Source organism: Rhipicephalus microplus, chromosome 9, assembly GCF_043290135.1.
Source record: "Rhipicephalus microplus isolate Deutch F79 chromosome 9, USDA_Rmic, whole genome shotgun sequence".
NCBI classification, from domain to species: domain Eukaryota; kingdom Metazoa; phylum Arthropoda; class Arachnida; order Ixodida; family Ixodidae; genus Rhipicephalus; species Rhipicephalus microplus.
Genome location: NC_134708.1, coordinates 55022943 through 55038245, shown reverse-complemented (window position 1 = coordinate 55038245; position 15303 = coordinate 55022943). Strand labels below are relative to the sequence as shown.

The 15303-nt window shown below is 44.9% G+C and overlaps 1 protein-coding gene across 3 annotated transcripts in view; it reads right to left on the bottom strand.

Moving 5' to 3' along the window:
- Positions 1–9938, bottom strand: part of stan (Protocadherin-like wing polarity protein stan) — a 78277-nt gene extending 68339 nt beyond the window's left edge. For 2 of the 3 annotated variants that reach the window (XM_075873680.1, XM_075873681.1), the window contains exons 1-2: positions 6562–9938; positions 1497–1722 (exon numbers count right to left, since the gene is read on the bottom strand). In XM_075873680.1, coding sequence (XP_075729795.1) covers positions 1497–1722; positions 6562–9804 — 3469 coding nt within the window. In that variant the 5' untranslated portion in view covers positions 9805–9938. The remainder of the gene's footprint in view (positions 1–1496; positions 1723–6561) is intronic. The other variant, XM_075873679.1, reaches the window with a different exon arrangement.
- Positions 9939–15303: the final 5365 nt, after the last annotated feature.

Below are 15303 nucleotides of genomic sequence, written 5' to 3'. Positions count from 1 at the left end.
AGCCTTCTCACTCAGGACACTGGGCTGCTGTCCAGTTGGCACTGAACACTCATGGGACATGCATTCTGTGAAAAACCTATGAATATATCCATCGCACGTCTGCATGTGCATCAGGCTGGAAATCTCAATGACAGGCTTCATTCCCAGGCCACAAAAAATATTTAAGGGGGAAGCTCCTCTTAGTTAAACCTTGTCTTGCATTAGGCCTAACCGGCAGTATCACACAGACAGGCAGAGAAACAGACAGACAAACATATAAACAGACAGACTGATGGGCAGACGGACGAATGCACGGCAAGACGGACGGACAGATGCACGAACAGACAGGCTGACAGATGGACACACAAACAGACTGACAGGCAGATGAACACACAAACAGACAGGCAGATGGACAAACAGACAAACGAATGAATGTTGTGCCTCACTCATCATCATTCACTTTGTGAATACACTGTGATTTTTTATTATTTCTTTTTAAACTTTCAGAATGTGTGCTACGTAAGCTGCTGATGCCAACTCTGCAATGCAAAACACTTGCTATGGCTACCCGTTCGGGCTTTTTTGGCTTGTACTCTTGAATGCGTGCCCCGGTCCATGACAGCCTTGATGTGACATAAAATTTCAAAAGGGTCATTAACCACTTCGCAGGTTTGGTGCAAAAACACATCTCGCATAAAGCAGACAGCTGTGAACAGCTCAGCCAAATCATGCAGTTGTGCGCAGCAAAGATAGTTTGGAAACCAAGCACAAAGTTTCCATTTTTTTTAGGGGCTTTCCTTACATTACAGGCCAGTGTTAACTTGCTTCGGAACTGGCAGCACCTGCTGTTCAGTGTCCAACAACAGATAGCATGCTATTGGCCAATGCCCGACGTAAACCGAGGGCTGTGTTTGGATCGGGCACGCTCCTTGCCATGTGTTGGCACAATGCTCTACGATATGCTAACATTAAGCGGTAGCCACGCTATTGAGCTCAGGATTTACTATGGGAGAGAGCGATGGCATTTCATCATGTGCACTCAGGGCCAATGTGTGCACTGACAACTTTTTTCACCAACGTCACCTCTCCCTGTGTAACTTTCGGTGCACTCATCAGGACAAGAGAAAGAGCTTAAAGCATGCAATAAGGCCCTATAACTCTGTTCGTTCCTGAAGGATTCAAGAAATTTTTGCAGGAATGTATTCTTAAGGCAATAAGCTCTGACACTGAATTAATTTCAATCACATCTTCAATCATTTCTCCTTATGTTGCCAGTGCTTGTGAGCAAACTGCTATTGTTACCAGCAGGAGGATCTTGTCAGGTGCTGTCCTCTTTTTCCCAAGTGTAATTTTGTACACTTGAATAAAATCAATTGAATTCGATTGAATGATTACTTGAAAAAGTGGTTAAGGACCCCGTCAATGACAAATATTTACCATTTACTTAACACTACTGCAAGTCAATTACACAATACGGTTATGAATGTGGTGCTCTGGCACACATAAAAGGGACTAACCAAACACGCTGACTTCCATGTCGGCATTGATGTGCACGTTAGAGTTGAGGCTCGGGCTGAGCCGGATGTCCCCGGACGTTTCGTTGAGCATGAGAAGGTTGGCATTGTTGCCAGAGACGAAGCGATATCGCAGTTGGTCAGCGACGTCGGCATCCCACGCTGGCACACGTCCGATGGGGCCCACGGGAAAGTGGTGCTGATAGTTGTTGAACACAATGCTGAAGTCCTGGTGGCAATACAACAATGACACCATCAGTGCTCCCAAGTGTTCTTAAAATATGAAAGACTCGCATAAAAGTGACACTAAAGTGAAACAATGAATCAGTTTAATGATGAATTTCACCACGAAATTTCTAGTGCCATTAATTTACTATCATAGGTTTCTTAATAAAGGAGAAAATCAAGGTCATACATTGATTTTTAAAGTCACAGTGATATCTCCGTGCGTGATGTCCTGGATTTCAACGTGCATTTTTCATACTGTTGCCACATTGGCTCAACGACATTCGCAGAAACTTATTATGATAAGTCTCTGGCCTCCACAGAGGACAATGTACTTTATTTTTACCAGTTAGGGACAACATAGGTGCTAGTAGGCACCGCCCAAATCTAGGCTTGAAAGCACCATCGGCATTTTCTCTTTGCGGGTTATCTCCCGTACCAGGCGTCTTGTTGCTGTAAGTGTGGCGCTTTTGCTATTGTGAAAGAGTAATTTACTAATACGAGAGGAATCTCTTTCATCTTCAGTGTCCCTTTAAAGAAAAAATAGCATAGAAGGCTCAATGTAAAAAGAAATAGTGGTTAGTGCACTCAGTGATCACACAGCTGCCAACTGCTTACAAAATTAATAAATGTGACATTTTGTATTTATTTATATGATTACGCTGATAGCCACACACTTCAGGTTATTGTAAGGTTCAGGTAAGTACGGACATATACGCATTGAGTTGAACTAGATGAAGCCAATGTGATCAGTATACATCACACAAAAATGCAAAAAAAAAACATCGATAAATTTCATATTCAGTAAACAAGAGGTAAAACTTTGCAAGTACTGATGGATACTTCAAGCGTATAATGCTATTATCAGACATAAATTGAAGTATGCATCCGTGGTATAGGATCCGTACAAGAAAGAGGATATAAAAAGCCTAGAAGCACTACAAAAGAAAGCCATCAGATTTATATTTAATAAATACAAAAGGCTAGATTACCCAACTCAACTTATGAAAGCTTATAATATCCCCTCTCCCCTAGCTGTCCGCAGAAAGGCCAGCCGACTTAAGTTCTTGCGTAATATTCTAAACGGTAAGCTTAGTATGTCTGCACTCTCATATTTGACAGCCACTACAGCCAGAACCACGCATACTCGCAAACACACCCTTCAACACATCTTTGCCAAAACAGAGATATTTAAATAGAGTTTTTTTCCCCGCAGTGTTTTGGATTGGAATGATCTGCCCGAGTTTGTTTGCGAGGCAGACAATTTTGATGAAGCCCTTGAACAACATGTGTCATTGAATTGCTGAGACTGTTATATAGCTTACTGTGAGAGTGTTGTATTGTGTTGGTGCTGTCTTTTATTTCTCTGTTTAAACATCACTTCACATCAAAACTGATGTATTGCATGTGGTGCCAGTATTGTTAATCAATTATTTCTGTACTGTTTTCCTTGATTTTGTAATCCCACTCCTGCCTGAGCCATGCTAGCCTGCAGTATCGTGAAATAAATAAATAAATAAAAATACCATGACTCAAATAACCAAGAACTGAGTCACGAAACTTGAGGCACTGCTCAAAAAAGCAGGCATCATTTTCACAAGAAAATAAAATGTGCGACTCGCTAGTCAAATAGTTCAATTACCAAGCTTTAACTAATTATATTGTGTCACCCAGAAAATGAATTTCGAAGGAGGCTGTGAGGTGAAAGATGGTTTGTGAGAATGAAAAAATGTGGTGCAACTATTTATCGCTTTGTGCTGCAAACAAGTGATTGCTGGTTTTTCCATTTAGTGATTTGCTTTATCATAATATAGTGCAGCACAAAAAACAGACGCCAAACGAGCCAGGGAACGAGGACATCTCTCGCTCGTTTGGTGTCTCTTTTGTTGTGCTGCACTACATTATGATTGACTAGTTCCAACTCACCCAACAAGCAACATTGCCAATTTGCTTTATGGCACAACTGTAATTTATGAAATGAGGTTAGGAAGCCCCTCAAGCAATGAATGCTTCTAACATAGTTTGAAGCTGGCATTGACAGCACTGATCAGAAGACTACCATCTAAGACAGATTGACAGCATTACGGTTACTTTAATGACGAAAGATCTTTTCGTGCGCAAGAAGACATACATGTATTAAATGTCAGTGCCATTATGTTTTGCACTTCAGGAAGGCATTGCTCGAAGCTGTAATTATGCAGACATAATGGATGTGACTAGTCTATAGTTTGTAAATTGTACCGTAAACTAATTAACTATAAATATGATGAAGCTTTGTAAATGAGTAAAGTACGTGTATTAATCTATAGTGCAAGTAATTCCCCTCTGAAATGTACTGTGTACCCTGAGGGTAAAATAAATAAACATGACCCCACTCTACGTCACACGGGCTTCATAATCATTTTAGCTTTTCGCCCATTTACGGGTCAACACGTGCTGTCTGATGTTGGAACTCCCTGCCAGATAGCATTGCATGTCTAGATAACACCAATACTTTTTGTGACTCGTTGACTAGTTATCTGGCCGGGCAAGCGCAACGAAATCTGACATTATAGCTGTATGCCCTTAGTGTCATAGTAATCTTTCTTTCTCGTATTTTAAGTCATCATTTCAAAACAACATAGTGTCACTTTTTTGTTTTCTCCTTTTTTTCTTGATATGTCAACTAATTATTTGTATGAAATCTGAAGTTTGCTTGACTAACAATAATTTTATCGATAATGCCCCCAGTGATTGTTTCCCTGTTATGTTTTATCTTGCTTGTGTTACGATTTTTTTTTTTGTGACCAGTACTGTCGTAAATACTTTCTATTATACTGCTTTGTCATCTGGTTCATAATGTATGTTCCTGTATCTGTACTTTGTGAACAATTCAGGAATTTCACTTTTTGTACTGCCCCCCTTACACTATGCCTCAAAAGAGGCCTGTTAGGTATTTTTAAATAAATAAAATAAATAATGTCCATCTCTTCAAGATCCAGCTTGAGAATAAGAAATGCATCATTCATCATAGATTGTTTATCAGAGTTTTGAATAAATCTTTTTGTCAGCCAGAATATCAATGAAACTGTGCCACAATTTTTCATGAAAAAAAAAAGAAAGGTAAATATCCGAAACCATAACATTAATTACATTTAGGACAATGTTCTTATTCCTAACATAAAAAACATAAAAAATATAATCAATGCATTTTACATAAAATTTACATTTAAAAATTGGCAGACATGTTTATAGCAAGTCCACGCACTTGTGAAAATGTGTTGAACATAACTTCAGTATACGGTGAATTTGTTACAGCGATGACCTGAATAAAACAGAAATTACTGTACTTTCCACATCCCAACTCAAATCCATCAGCTTTCGAGTGTTCTCAAGAAAAAGTTAGTACATATCCAAGTTGTGATAGTACATTATATCAGATACACTGTGATATTCGACTGAAACTTGGAAATTTAAGGGTAAGCGACGCACACGACTCCATTTACGCAGCCTTTAGTTGGTGTCTCAACACATCGGAGCCCACATCACCTTTAGTGGCCAAATTCGTAGCGACGCGGCATAATTATCTCGAGCGAACCCTACATAATAGTAGACTGGTTTCACTTCAAAGCACTGCACCTATTCTACCTCAGTTGGCTTAATGAAATGGTGCATACTTGTGCACTCACCACTTTAGAGTTTGTTATGCTGGGCCCATGGTCTAAGTTAAAACCTGCGAGATACATGTGGGGCAGCTTTTTCTTTCTGTAGTTTTCTGCTCAATTAGAAATAAAGCAACCAGTTGTGATTCAGCAGCCATGCTTCATCATTTTCATTGCTTGCATGTATATTCTAATGCCACTTTTTTGTTAAGACTGCAGTCCAGTGGCATGAATTCAGAAAAATCCCAAGGGGGGACACAAATGAAACCATTGTGGCCATTTTGTTTTTTAAATATTACTGTAGTTTTACTTACATACGAACTAAATCATGTTATGAAATAAAATTTTAAAAATGAGCATGGGGCCTGAGCTCATGTTGTTCCATTGTTCTATTCAGTTCTTGAACTGGTCGAGCGGCTTTTGCGATTTCTGTTGCCTTGTACAGACTAGGGTTCTGAAATCAGGTACACACTAGAAAATAATCAGTCTTTAAAAAAAGGATGAAAGCACTTTAGTTAACTGCCAAGTAACTGAAATATATGACGTTTAAGGATAAATCCCGTAGGGGGACACTTACATGGAGTGTCCCCTCAGCCTGAACACAAGTGTGGTCTGGAACCCCCTGAACCCCCCATGATTTACGAAAATGTTGCACTCGACATCAGAATTATTTTTACTGGATGGAAACCTGTCAGTAATACTGTCTCTATTGCATGGTGGACTTGTGTACCATTGTGCGGGATGCCATGACGAAAAATTAAAAAAAATGCGAGGGAATCTTTCAATGTATATGCAATTAAGGGAAATGAATGTGACACGCTAGTATAAGCTGTCATTAAGAAATTGCATAATTCTAGCAAAGGCAGGAGATAGGCAAAAAACAGATACACAGATGCCCCCAGTCATGTCGAAACAAATTCATGTTTAAATAGATTCGCACCGTTTGAGCCTGGAAAATTAATTATTTGTCATGAAGGAATAGTCAATGGCCATGGATTTCCCCTTTAAAACACAGTGAGAGCAGTTAATTGCATAATAGAGGTACGAACCGCTAGTATATGTTTGATCAGCTAACATGAAAGGTGTGTCTAAGTTACGCATACAGGCCAGAGAACGACCTAGTGTTTCTGGCAGACTTATACATGAATGCTTCAGTTTAAACCAGTAAATCTCGGCACTGAGAAAAGCTTCAACAAACTTACCTTAAGAACAGGAGCATTGTCATTGACATCCGAGACCCACACTTCGACTTCAACATCATTTCGGAGTGGCGGAGACGATGCTCTCACTATCAGGGTATACTTCTTGTGGGTAGACTCATAATCAAGGTCTGTTCTGGTAACAATCTCAGCAGGCTCTCCGGGTCTGGCTACCAATGAAAATGCATCTGCATCAGGGCCACCAACAATGGCATACTGGATGACTGCATTTGGCCCTTCGTCTGGGTCATGTGCTTCTATCTCGCCTGCAATGGAGCCTATTGGGCTGTTTTCTGGAACAAACAGCCTGATTCGGTCAGCCGAAAAGCGTGGAGGACTGTCATTGACATCTTCTATGTACACAGTCACGGGCACGGAAGCCGACAAGGATGGCGACCCACGATCGACGGCAAAGGCCACAAGGTGGTACACCGCCAACGTTTCACGATCAAGCACCCTGTTTGTTCGAATGATACCCGATGTCGGATCGACTCCAAAGGCACCGCTTCCATCGTTCCCTCCCAGAAAAGTGTAACGAATCTGCCCATTAAGGCCTAGATCACTGTCTGTAGCCGAGATGTGGACAACGCTCGTTCCGATGAGAGCGTCTTCACTGACTGTGCTAGTGTAGCCAGCTGTGGGAAATGTGGGCGCATTGTCGTTAACATCTGCAACTTCTAGTTCAACATTTGTCGTGTCAGACAGTGGTGGGTTTCCATTGTCCTGAGCCATGACAACCAACGTGTAGCCACTGGTCTTTTCCCTGTCAAGAGGTTTTGCAGTAACGATGGCACCAGTTGTTGAGTCAATCCGAAACTCCGGGACGTCGTCCTCCATTGTGTAAGTGATGAGTGCATTTCGACCAACGTCACCATCATGTGCTTCAACTACAAGGACAGTCGTTCCCACCGGCACATCCTCTGGTACTGTAGCAGTGTACGGAGTTCGCTCAAAAATTGGTCGATGTGTGTTTGCATCGCTTACATTGAGGTAGATTGTGGCAGTGTCTGACCGACCACCAGAATCAGTCGCACTGATCATCAGGACAAACCGCTTCTCAAGTTTATAGTCGAGAGGTTGGGCTATGGACACTACGGCCTGCCTGTTATGGCTGACAATGCTAAAGCGATCCCTTGTGTTTCCACTGGTAATGTGATAGACGAGGCGAGAATTTTCATCCCGGTCGGTGGCCGTAACACTGACCACAGGAGTTCCAGGAGGATCGGCCTCGGAAACTGTGGCTTCGTAGACACGTGGTTCAAACACCGGATCATTATCATTCACATCTTGCACTCGCAGGAGAATGGTGGCCGTGGATGATCGTGCAGGAGAGCCATGGTCCCGGGCAATCACTTGGAAGTTGTAGTTGGCACTTTCCTCTCGGTCAAGCTCGCGTGTCGTCACAATCCAGCCAGTGATATCGTCAATTCTCATGGGCAAGTCTGCATGCTCAGCAGAAGACAAGGTATAGGAGATCTCGGCGTTTGGCCCATCATCTGCATCGTACGCTTGGACCCTTACTATGCTGTGACTAATCGGTACATTTTCGGGAACTGTTTCATGAAAGAGGGAGGTGTAGAACTTTGGATCATTATCATTAATATCCAGTACATTCACGAGTAGCTGAGTAGTATTGGACCGAGAAGGCGTCCCGCCATCCTGAACTCGTACGACAAGGCGATAGCTGCGGGCCGACTCATAATCTAAGGGCGACAGAACAGTCACTGATCCTGTGAAGCTGTCCATAGCAAAGTGACCTTGAGTATTTCCACCAATAAGACTGTACCTTAAAGCAGCGTTTGCGCCTTCATCGGCATCTACAGCCCGGATTCTTGCAATTTCAGGATGATTTAGCCAGTTGATGTCTTCGGACACCTTGATCGAATACGAACGTTCTGAGAACTGAGGGTAATTGTCGTTGTCATCAAGTACGGTGATTTCAACAGTTGTCGATGCCGATTTCCGATCAGTGACAGGACCAGAGTCGCTCGCCTGAACTATGAGTGAATAGAAGGATATCAGTTCCCTGTCAAGTGATGTCTGCGTTGTGATGATGCCACTCTTAGAGTCTATTCCAAACGCACTATTTGTGCCATCTGGATTAACAATCGAGTAGTCAATATTGGCATTTGAACCCGAGTCTTGGTCTGTAGCTCTGACTGTGACGACAGTGTAGCCTATTGGAACGGACTCTCGAATTGAGGTTTCATAAGTTGATTGCTCAAACATTGGAGCATGGTCATTCTCATCAAGAACGTTCACCTGCAAAGTGCTACTGGCTGTTGCCGTCGGGTGGGAACTGCCATCTATGGCGATCACCCTTAAGTAGTGAACGTCCATGAACTCCCTGTCCAGGATTGCAGTGGTTGTCACGACACCCGACAGGGGATCTATGTTGAACATAGCTTGGCTTCTAGCATCAAGTACAGCGTGAAGCGAGTATGACAAATCAGATGGTGATGAGCCACTGGTTGACGCTGTCATGGTTTCTACTACATAGCCACGGTCTTTCCCTTCGGGAACTGAAGCAATGTAAAGGTTCCTCTCGAAATGGAGAGCGTGACGCCTGCTTCGATGGCGCCCGAAGGCTACCACCAAGTCATAGCTGGTGTTTTCACAGGGTGACGTCAATGTCGTCATGACAGTGTCTCCTACGGGACCACAGAAGTCCGCGTGGGCGACTAGGTCCCCGGCTACCCTTTCTATGGCACAACATTGAGTCGGTGGCGAGTATCCGTACGTGAGGCTGCAGTTCCCGAGGCGGGGCAGAAGACTCGCCAATCTTACGATTGGTTCGCTTCGCACGAAGCACGCCTCTTGTAGCTGATGCAGTGTTACGCGCACCGTATCCGCGGTGTCCGGCGAGGCGTCGTCGGTGACTTCGCATTCCACGAATCGCACCCACGTCGTCCACTCGGTCGAACAACACGGACGCCTAGCGCGCACTGTCACAGGTACGGGGTTCTGCAAGAGAGAACTGCACTGCACCGAGTCTTGCAACATGACGGCTCCGCTGTGACGGTCGACGTCGAACAGACGTGCACCGAAGTCCTGCACGCGGAGGTCGTAAGTCCACGGCGGCGGTTCGTTGGGGGGCTGAAGAAGCGCGGCACGGAAGACCGCGAAGCCGCGCCGGTTATCCGCGGGCCTGACGGAGGTCACAAGAGAGTCGGCGACCGTGAAGAGGCACGCCAGGCAGAGCAGCGACCGTCGCCGCAGAGGCGACGGCGCGACCCCCTCGCCCATGTCACAACAACTCCGCGTCGGCGGGTGCCGGCGACCACGACGATGACAGCACGCACGTCGAAACCACAACAAACGCGGAGTCTCCGGGGCACCGCGACGGCCGCACCATCGCGTCACAGGCTAAGAAATCGGACACTTTTCGAAGGCTGCACAACACCGCCGACATGGCGAGGTATCCACAGGGGCCACGACGGCTGGCATCAATTATTGCGCTGGTTTCTGCGGCCGCTCCACTCCACCGCCGCGCGCACGCACACACCTTGCATCGATCGGCGTTGGGGTGAAGCCACACTCCGGGAAACAAAGCGCGAGTGGTGACCGCGCAGAGGCATATCGCACGCGTTTGCGCCGGCCTTGTCGAAACTTTGCTCACATTTCAAGGGACCGCTTTGAGGCTACTCACACGGAGCACGGAATGCAACGACATCTCGAAGAATCCCCTGTGGCCCCATCGGCCCTCATTGTCCGAGAACCGGTCTTTTCCCATCGCCGCGCCGCGGCGACTTCTCGGAGGAGGAGGAGCAGCCGCAGCAGCTCCGGCTTCGCAATGAGCGGCAGAACATAAAAGAAAGAAGTGTAACGAAAAAGGAGCACAAGTCAGGTTCAGTGCGCCACGCACGAACAGACGCGCGGACAGCGCGACTTGAATTCTCGCGACTGCCGCTAGGCGTCTGCGTGGCGCTGCGGTTGCCCTTCTTCCCTGCCTGCCCGCGTGCTGTCCGGAAACAAGTCATTACGAGCGGCTGGCGGGCACTTCGTGCTTCTAGAATATTATGTTTTTGCCTTTCTCCGCGCCCTGCTTTTTTTTTTTCATGGCGGCCCTCCCTTGTTTCTACCACCCATGGGGTAGCCACGAACAAAAGAGCATCAGGCAAAAAGGCTGCGTGCTAAGAGGAATCGTTTTCCGCAGCAACTGTGCTGTACGATGTCGAACCAACTGCGCATTCACGGTAGACAAGGCAGTGTTGTTTATGATGTACGTGTTGCCCCAGGTTTCCTCTACGCTGTCTGGAGTGACTTATGAGAGGAGGTCAGTAAGTGGCCCATGAGCGCTTGCCTTGAAGGTGCACTTGTTCGGTCAAGGATGCACTTTCCCTTACGCATGGGATATAAGTGACTGCGGCCTGTATTATATTGATTTCATAACACCCAAATTACTTTGACATAGGAAATTATCAGGCGTTTTTGCGAGTGCACAAGGTGGGCCCTAGAAATACACATACATCAGGCCCACCTTGCGTACAAACCTACAGATACGAGAGTTCCGGCATTGCGTAGCGGATGAACTTGATGATGAGTGCTGCCAGCAAAAGCAGCCGTGTGGCTGGCGTGACGCGCACCAATCACACAACCGTGTCACGCGACGGCCAATGAAAAGCCCCACGGGAAGGGCCCGGGTCGATTTACACGTATAACGGCCACCAATCACACGCTCCATAGCCGGCTCGTTTGCCGATGTCGTGAGCCCTGTTTATCCGATGGGTCTTGTGAGACTTCTGCCTGAGGGCCACGTATCCGGCAGCTAGTATAGGTTATATTGCAATACAAGGGAATCATTTTTACTTCAATTTTTGCTGCAAGAAGCAGAAAATCGGTTTTTATTTTTTCACGATCAACGTTTGCGAGCAGCAATTTCAAAAGACGTATACTTCGACCGTATTTTCGGCGCGATTGTGGCCAGTTTCAGATAGTCTCGACGTGTCACAAGTTGTGGCAGCATGCAAAAAGGTTTCACTGCAAGTGTTAGCGCCTGAGATTGACGATGCTTCCAGCCACCGAAACATCAGGGTCACATCAAATTGGGGCTGATATATACTTTCAAAAACCAGAATTCATCCACCAATCACAGAGATATCTGTAAAACATGCCTACCTTGAGACTTCCCCGCGCTTTGATCGTGATAATGGTGTTCTTCATTCTCAATGCAGCGTAACGGGCAAGCGCCAAACAATGGTGGTTTGCTCAACCTAGTGAAAAAAACTGAAAACAGTCCCAGCATTGTCGGTGACCTGTATACTGCGAAATATCTTGTTCTTGGGAAAGTTGGCGTTTTGATTTACTGCGTATGTTGATGTACAAAGTGCACTCATGAAATGAGGAGGAAGATAAGTCAGAGATAAGCGATATTCTTATCTCCTCCCTATTCCTGGTCTCTCTCTTTTTTTTTTCCCTCTGGCGCCATAAAACGTACGTTACACCAGCTGTATGCTAGAACGAAAATTCGCTGTGACCACTCTTTATGCCCCCTATAGAAACATAAATATTGTTAGCGATTCGTTTATCAGTTGCTTGTTTCATACAGTCACCAATCTTATGGGCAGTCCATGGGCGTATAAGCACTGCTTTAGGGGAGTAAGATAACTTCTAGCAGCGACGTTGTGGTAGCTTGTTTCTTTTGCTGAAAATCTTGAATGGCAGATTTTGTTTGGTATATACTGAGCACACAACAAGGAATACGCATGTGCTTAATCGCACGTGAGCGTGATGTCGGGAAGTGATGCGCAATATATGAACGTCGCAGCAAAACTTCGTCGGACACACGGCTGCGAGGTATCGCCACCAGTGTTGTTAGCGTTTGTCGCTTTCGTATCCTTTTAGAAAGCGTGTCGGATTTACATTTGCCTCGGCATTCGGCTTGACGTACTCGTAGCTGCTGTAAAGAAGACAATTGTAGGCGCGGCATCAAATCGCACCACCGTATCTCAGGTGCGAAAGAATAGATTTTTTACGTAATTTAAATTAGTATTTTTTTCCGGCTGCTTTATCATTCGAGCATTCTTGTGGCTCTTCCCGTGTAAAAATTTATATTTTGGTGACTGTGCTTAGCATAAAAAGTCGATTTTAAAAAACAACGAAGTTACGATATAATGAAGGGAATATCCCATTTTGCCTGTTTCGTTATATCGAGGTTTAACAATGCTCAGGCTAGAACTCTGCGCCTCTTGCAAACAACCAACAGTTAGCAATGTGTCATAGACTAGTTACACACACACACACACACACACACACACACACACACACACACACATATATATATATATATATATATATATATATATATATATATATATATATATATATATATATATATATATATATATATATATATATATATATATATATATATATATATATAAGGGAAAGAAGTGTATACATGAAGGCTCGTTTTTCCGCGTTTTGACACAATAGTAATGAGATCTAACAGACAATAATGCCAAGGAACGTATAGGGGAAGTTATTAGAACAAATGGAATGTAAATAAGAAGAAAGAAAAGTGGGTGAAAAAATAACCAGCCGTGAGCAGGAATCGAACCTACGACCTTCGAATAACGCGTTCGATGCTCTAACCACTAAGTTATCACAGCGGCCCTCCCTCCATCCACTTTTTTGGGTTTATATGTGAATTTAGAAGTGGGAGTGTCAGTCAGTGCCACCTGTAGCCAAGCGGCAAGTGTGAAACACCCTTTTTATGCGCATGTGCATGTGTGACGTCACGTAGCACGTGAACTTATTACGAGCGGGCAGCTGACCAATAGTCTCTCGTATACAACCTAACGACACCAAGTCTGTTGCAGCACCATCATCCAAGCTGACGAGGTAGCCATCGCCCTGGCCCTCCGAAATACGGACCACCACGCCATACTGAGTGATTCACAGGCGGCGGCAAGGAACTTCGTCAAAGGACGCATGTCGCCAAGAGCCGGCAGCACCCTGAAGAGAAGATACTCCATCAAGGACCACCCTAGTATAATCACAGGTTTCCCAACCCACGCCAACGAGGGCGACCAGGCTCGCCCGAACCTCAACGAGGCTGAGCGCTGACAGACCACGCCGAGATGACCACTCGGGAGGAACCGCGAGCCGAACGAGACAAACAAGATACAATGACATCACAAAGATGTATGAACAAGCCAGGCGAAAATTTCCACCACCACACGAAGACCTAAACAAGGCACAAACAGTGGCCTCCCAGACAACACAAACACAACCTCAGGACGTCCTCAGTATGCCTCCGTGAGGACAATATGACGCCCTCAGAATGTCCTCTTATGGTACTAGGAAGGCACTAATCCCGTCCCCTTGTCCATACACATAACAACCTCAGCACATCCTCCAGACAACAATTCAGGACTTTTTCAGTATCTTTTCAGAACAACGATAGCGTGGCCGGTTCGGTACTGTGGGCAGGGATACTACTTAGGATTTACTTCTTTTCATGACATTTTCATACATCAAAAGAAAAACACCTGCGAGGTCTCGTGTATATATACTGTATCAATCAAGAGAGGTGACTAAACAAGCAAAGCTGGTTGACTGAAATTTATTTAACAGTAATTAATCACAACTGACAGCTTTGTCACGCATTCGAGCCCACATATAGTCTGAAAAAAAAAAGAAAAGCAGTATCAAGGCAGTCAACACAGCCCAATCAACCACGTTTGTAATCTTCCTCAAAAGTTTGACACAGTGTCCTCATCACCACGTGTATCATGCCCAATGCACTCACTAGTGTTAGAGACTGTGGTATGACAGCCTATAGCAGTACACTCTACATGGGCTTTGACTTGACTTGCCCGAGGTCGGGCCATGTGTCAGATGCAGAAGTCGATCCTTTCACGTTGGAACCAGGCTGCTTCGAAGCACAATTGATTGTGATTCGCTGGTGTTCCAGGCTGCTTCGTACCACACCTCGCCGTGGTCGGCTGGTGACAATACATCCATGATCAGTCTGAACGTTGAGCAGCCCAGTGCACCCATCAACACGAAAATTCACCTCCTGTTATCTCCTACGACTTAAACTCTCACACATATCTCACTTTCAATCACGCACACAAACAACAAAGGACACGAACCTTCACTAGTACACAGCACCTTTCCTGACAGACCCCATTTTGACAGTGAGTTGGCTTGGCTACTTGACTATTCAGAATGATCAGTGGTTGCCAGCTGCTAGTTTGTTATTAGGCGGTACAGCGGCGTGTAACGACTAATTTAAGGCTGTGGCTTTAAGAACACACTGTTTTGAATGGACATTTTGCAATACCAGGATCGATACCCAAGACGATTAATTACGCTAATCTCATCAAGCAGAAGGCATAATTGAAAAATTTTCTGCCGAAAAACAAAGAAACAAACGAGGCGAAAATATATATTAACTTTATGACTGTATGAAACGAACGTGTGGAGAAAGTTATTACATATGAAATGCATCTACTTCGTGCGCAAAGGCTTTGGGGAATCATATCTAAGTGCTCAGTGCAATATTTTTCTCATCCCCAAAACATCCTTGACAGGACCTTTTCCGGACCAATTGTTGTCCCTAGAAAGCACTCGAAAAGACGTTTCCGGATCAAGCCAGCTTGTGTCGTCCTCAGTAAGTACTGATGCCAATGAGAACTGTGCGAGGACGATTGTACCATATGAGGACGACCTCAGGACATCGAGTGTTGTCTGGGCTGTTTAGCTAAAACTACAGACAAATATAACTTCCCGAATTCA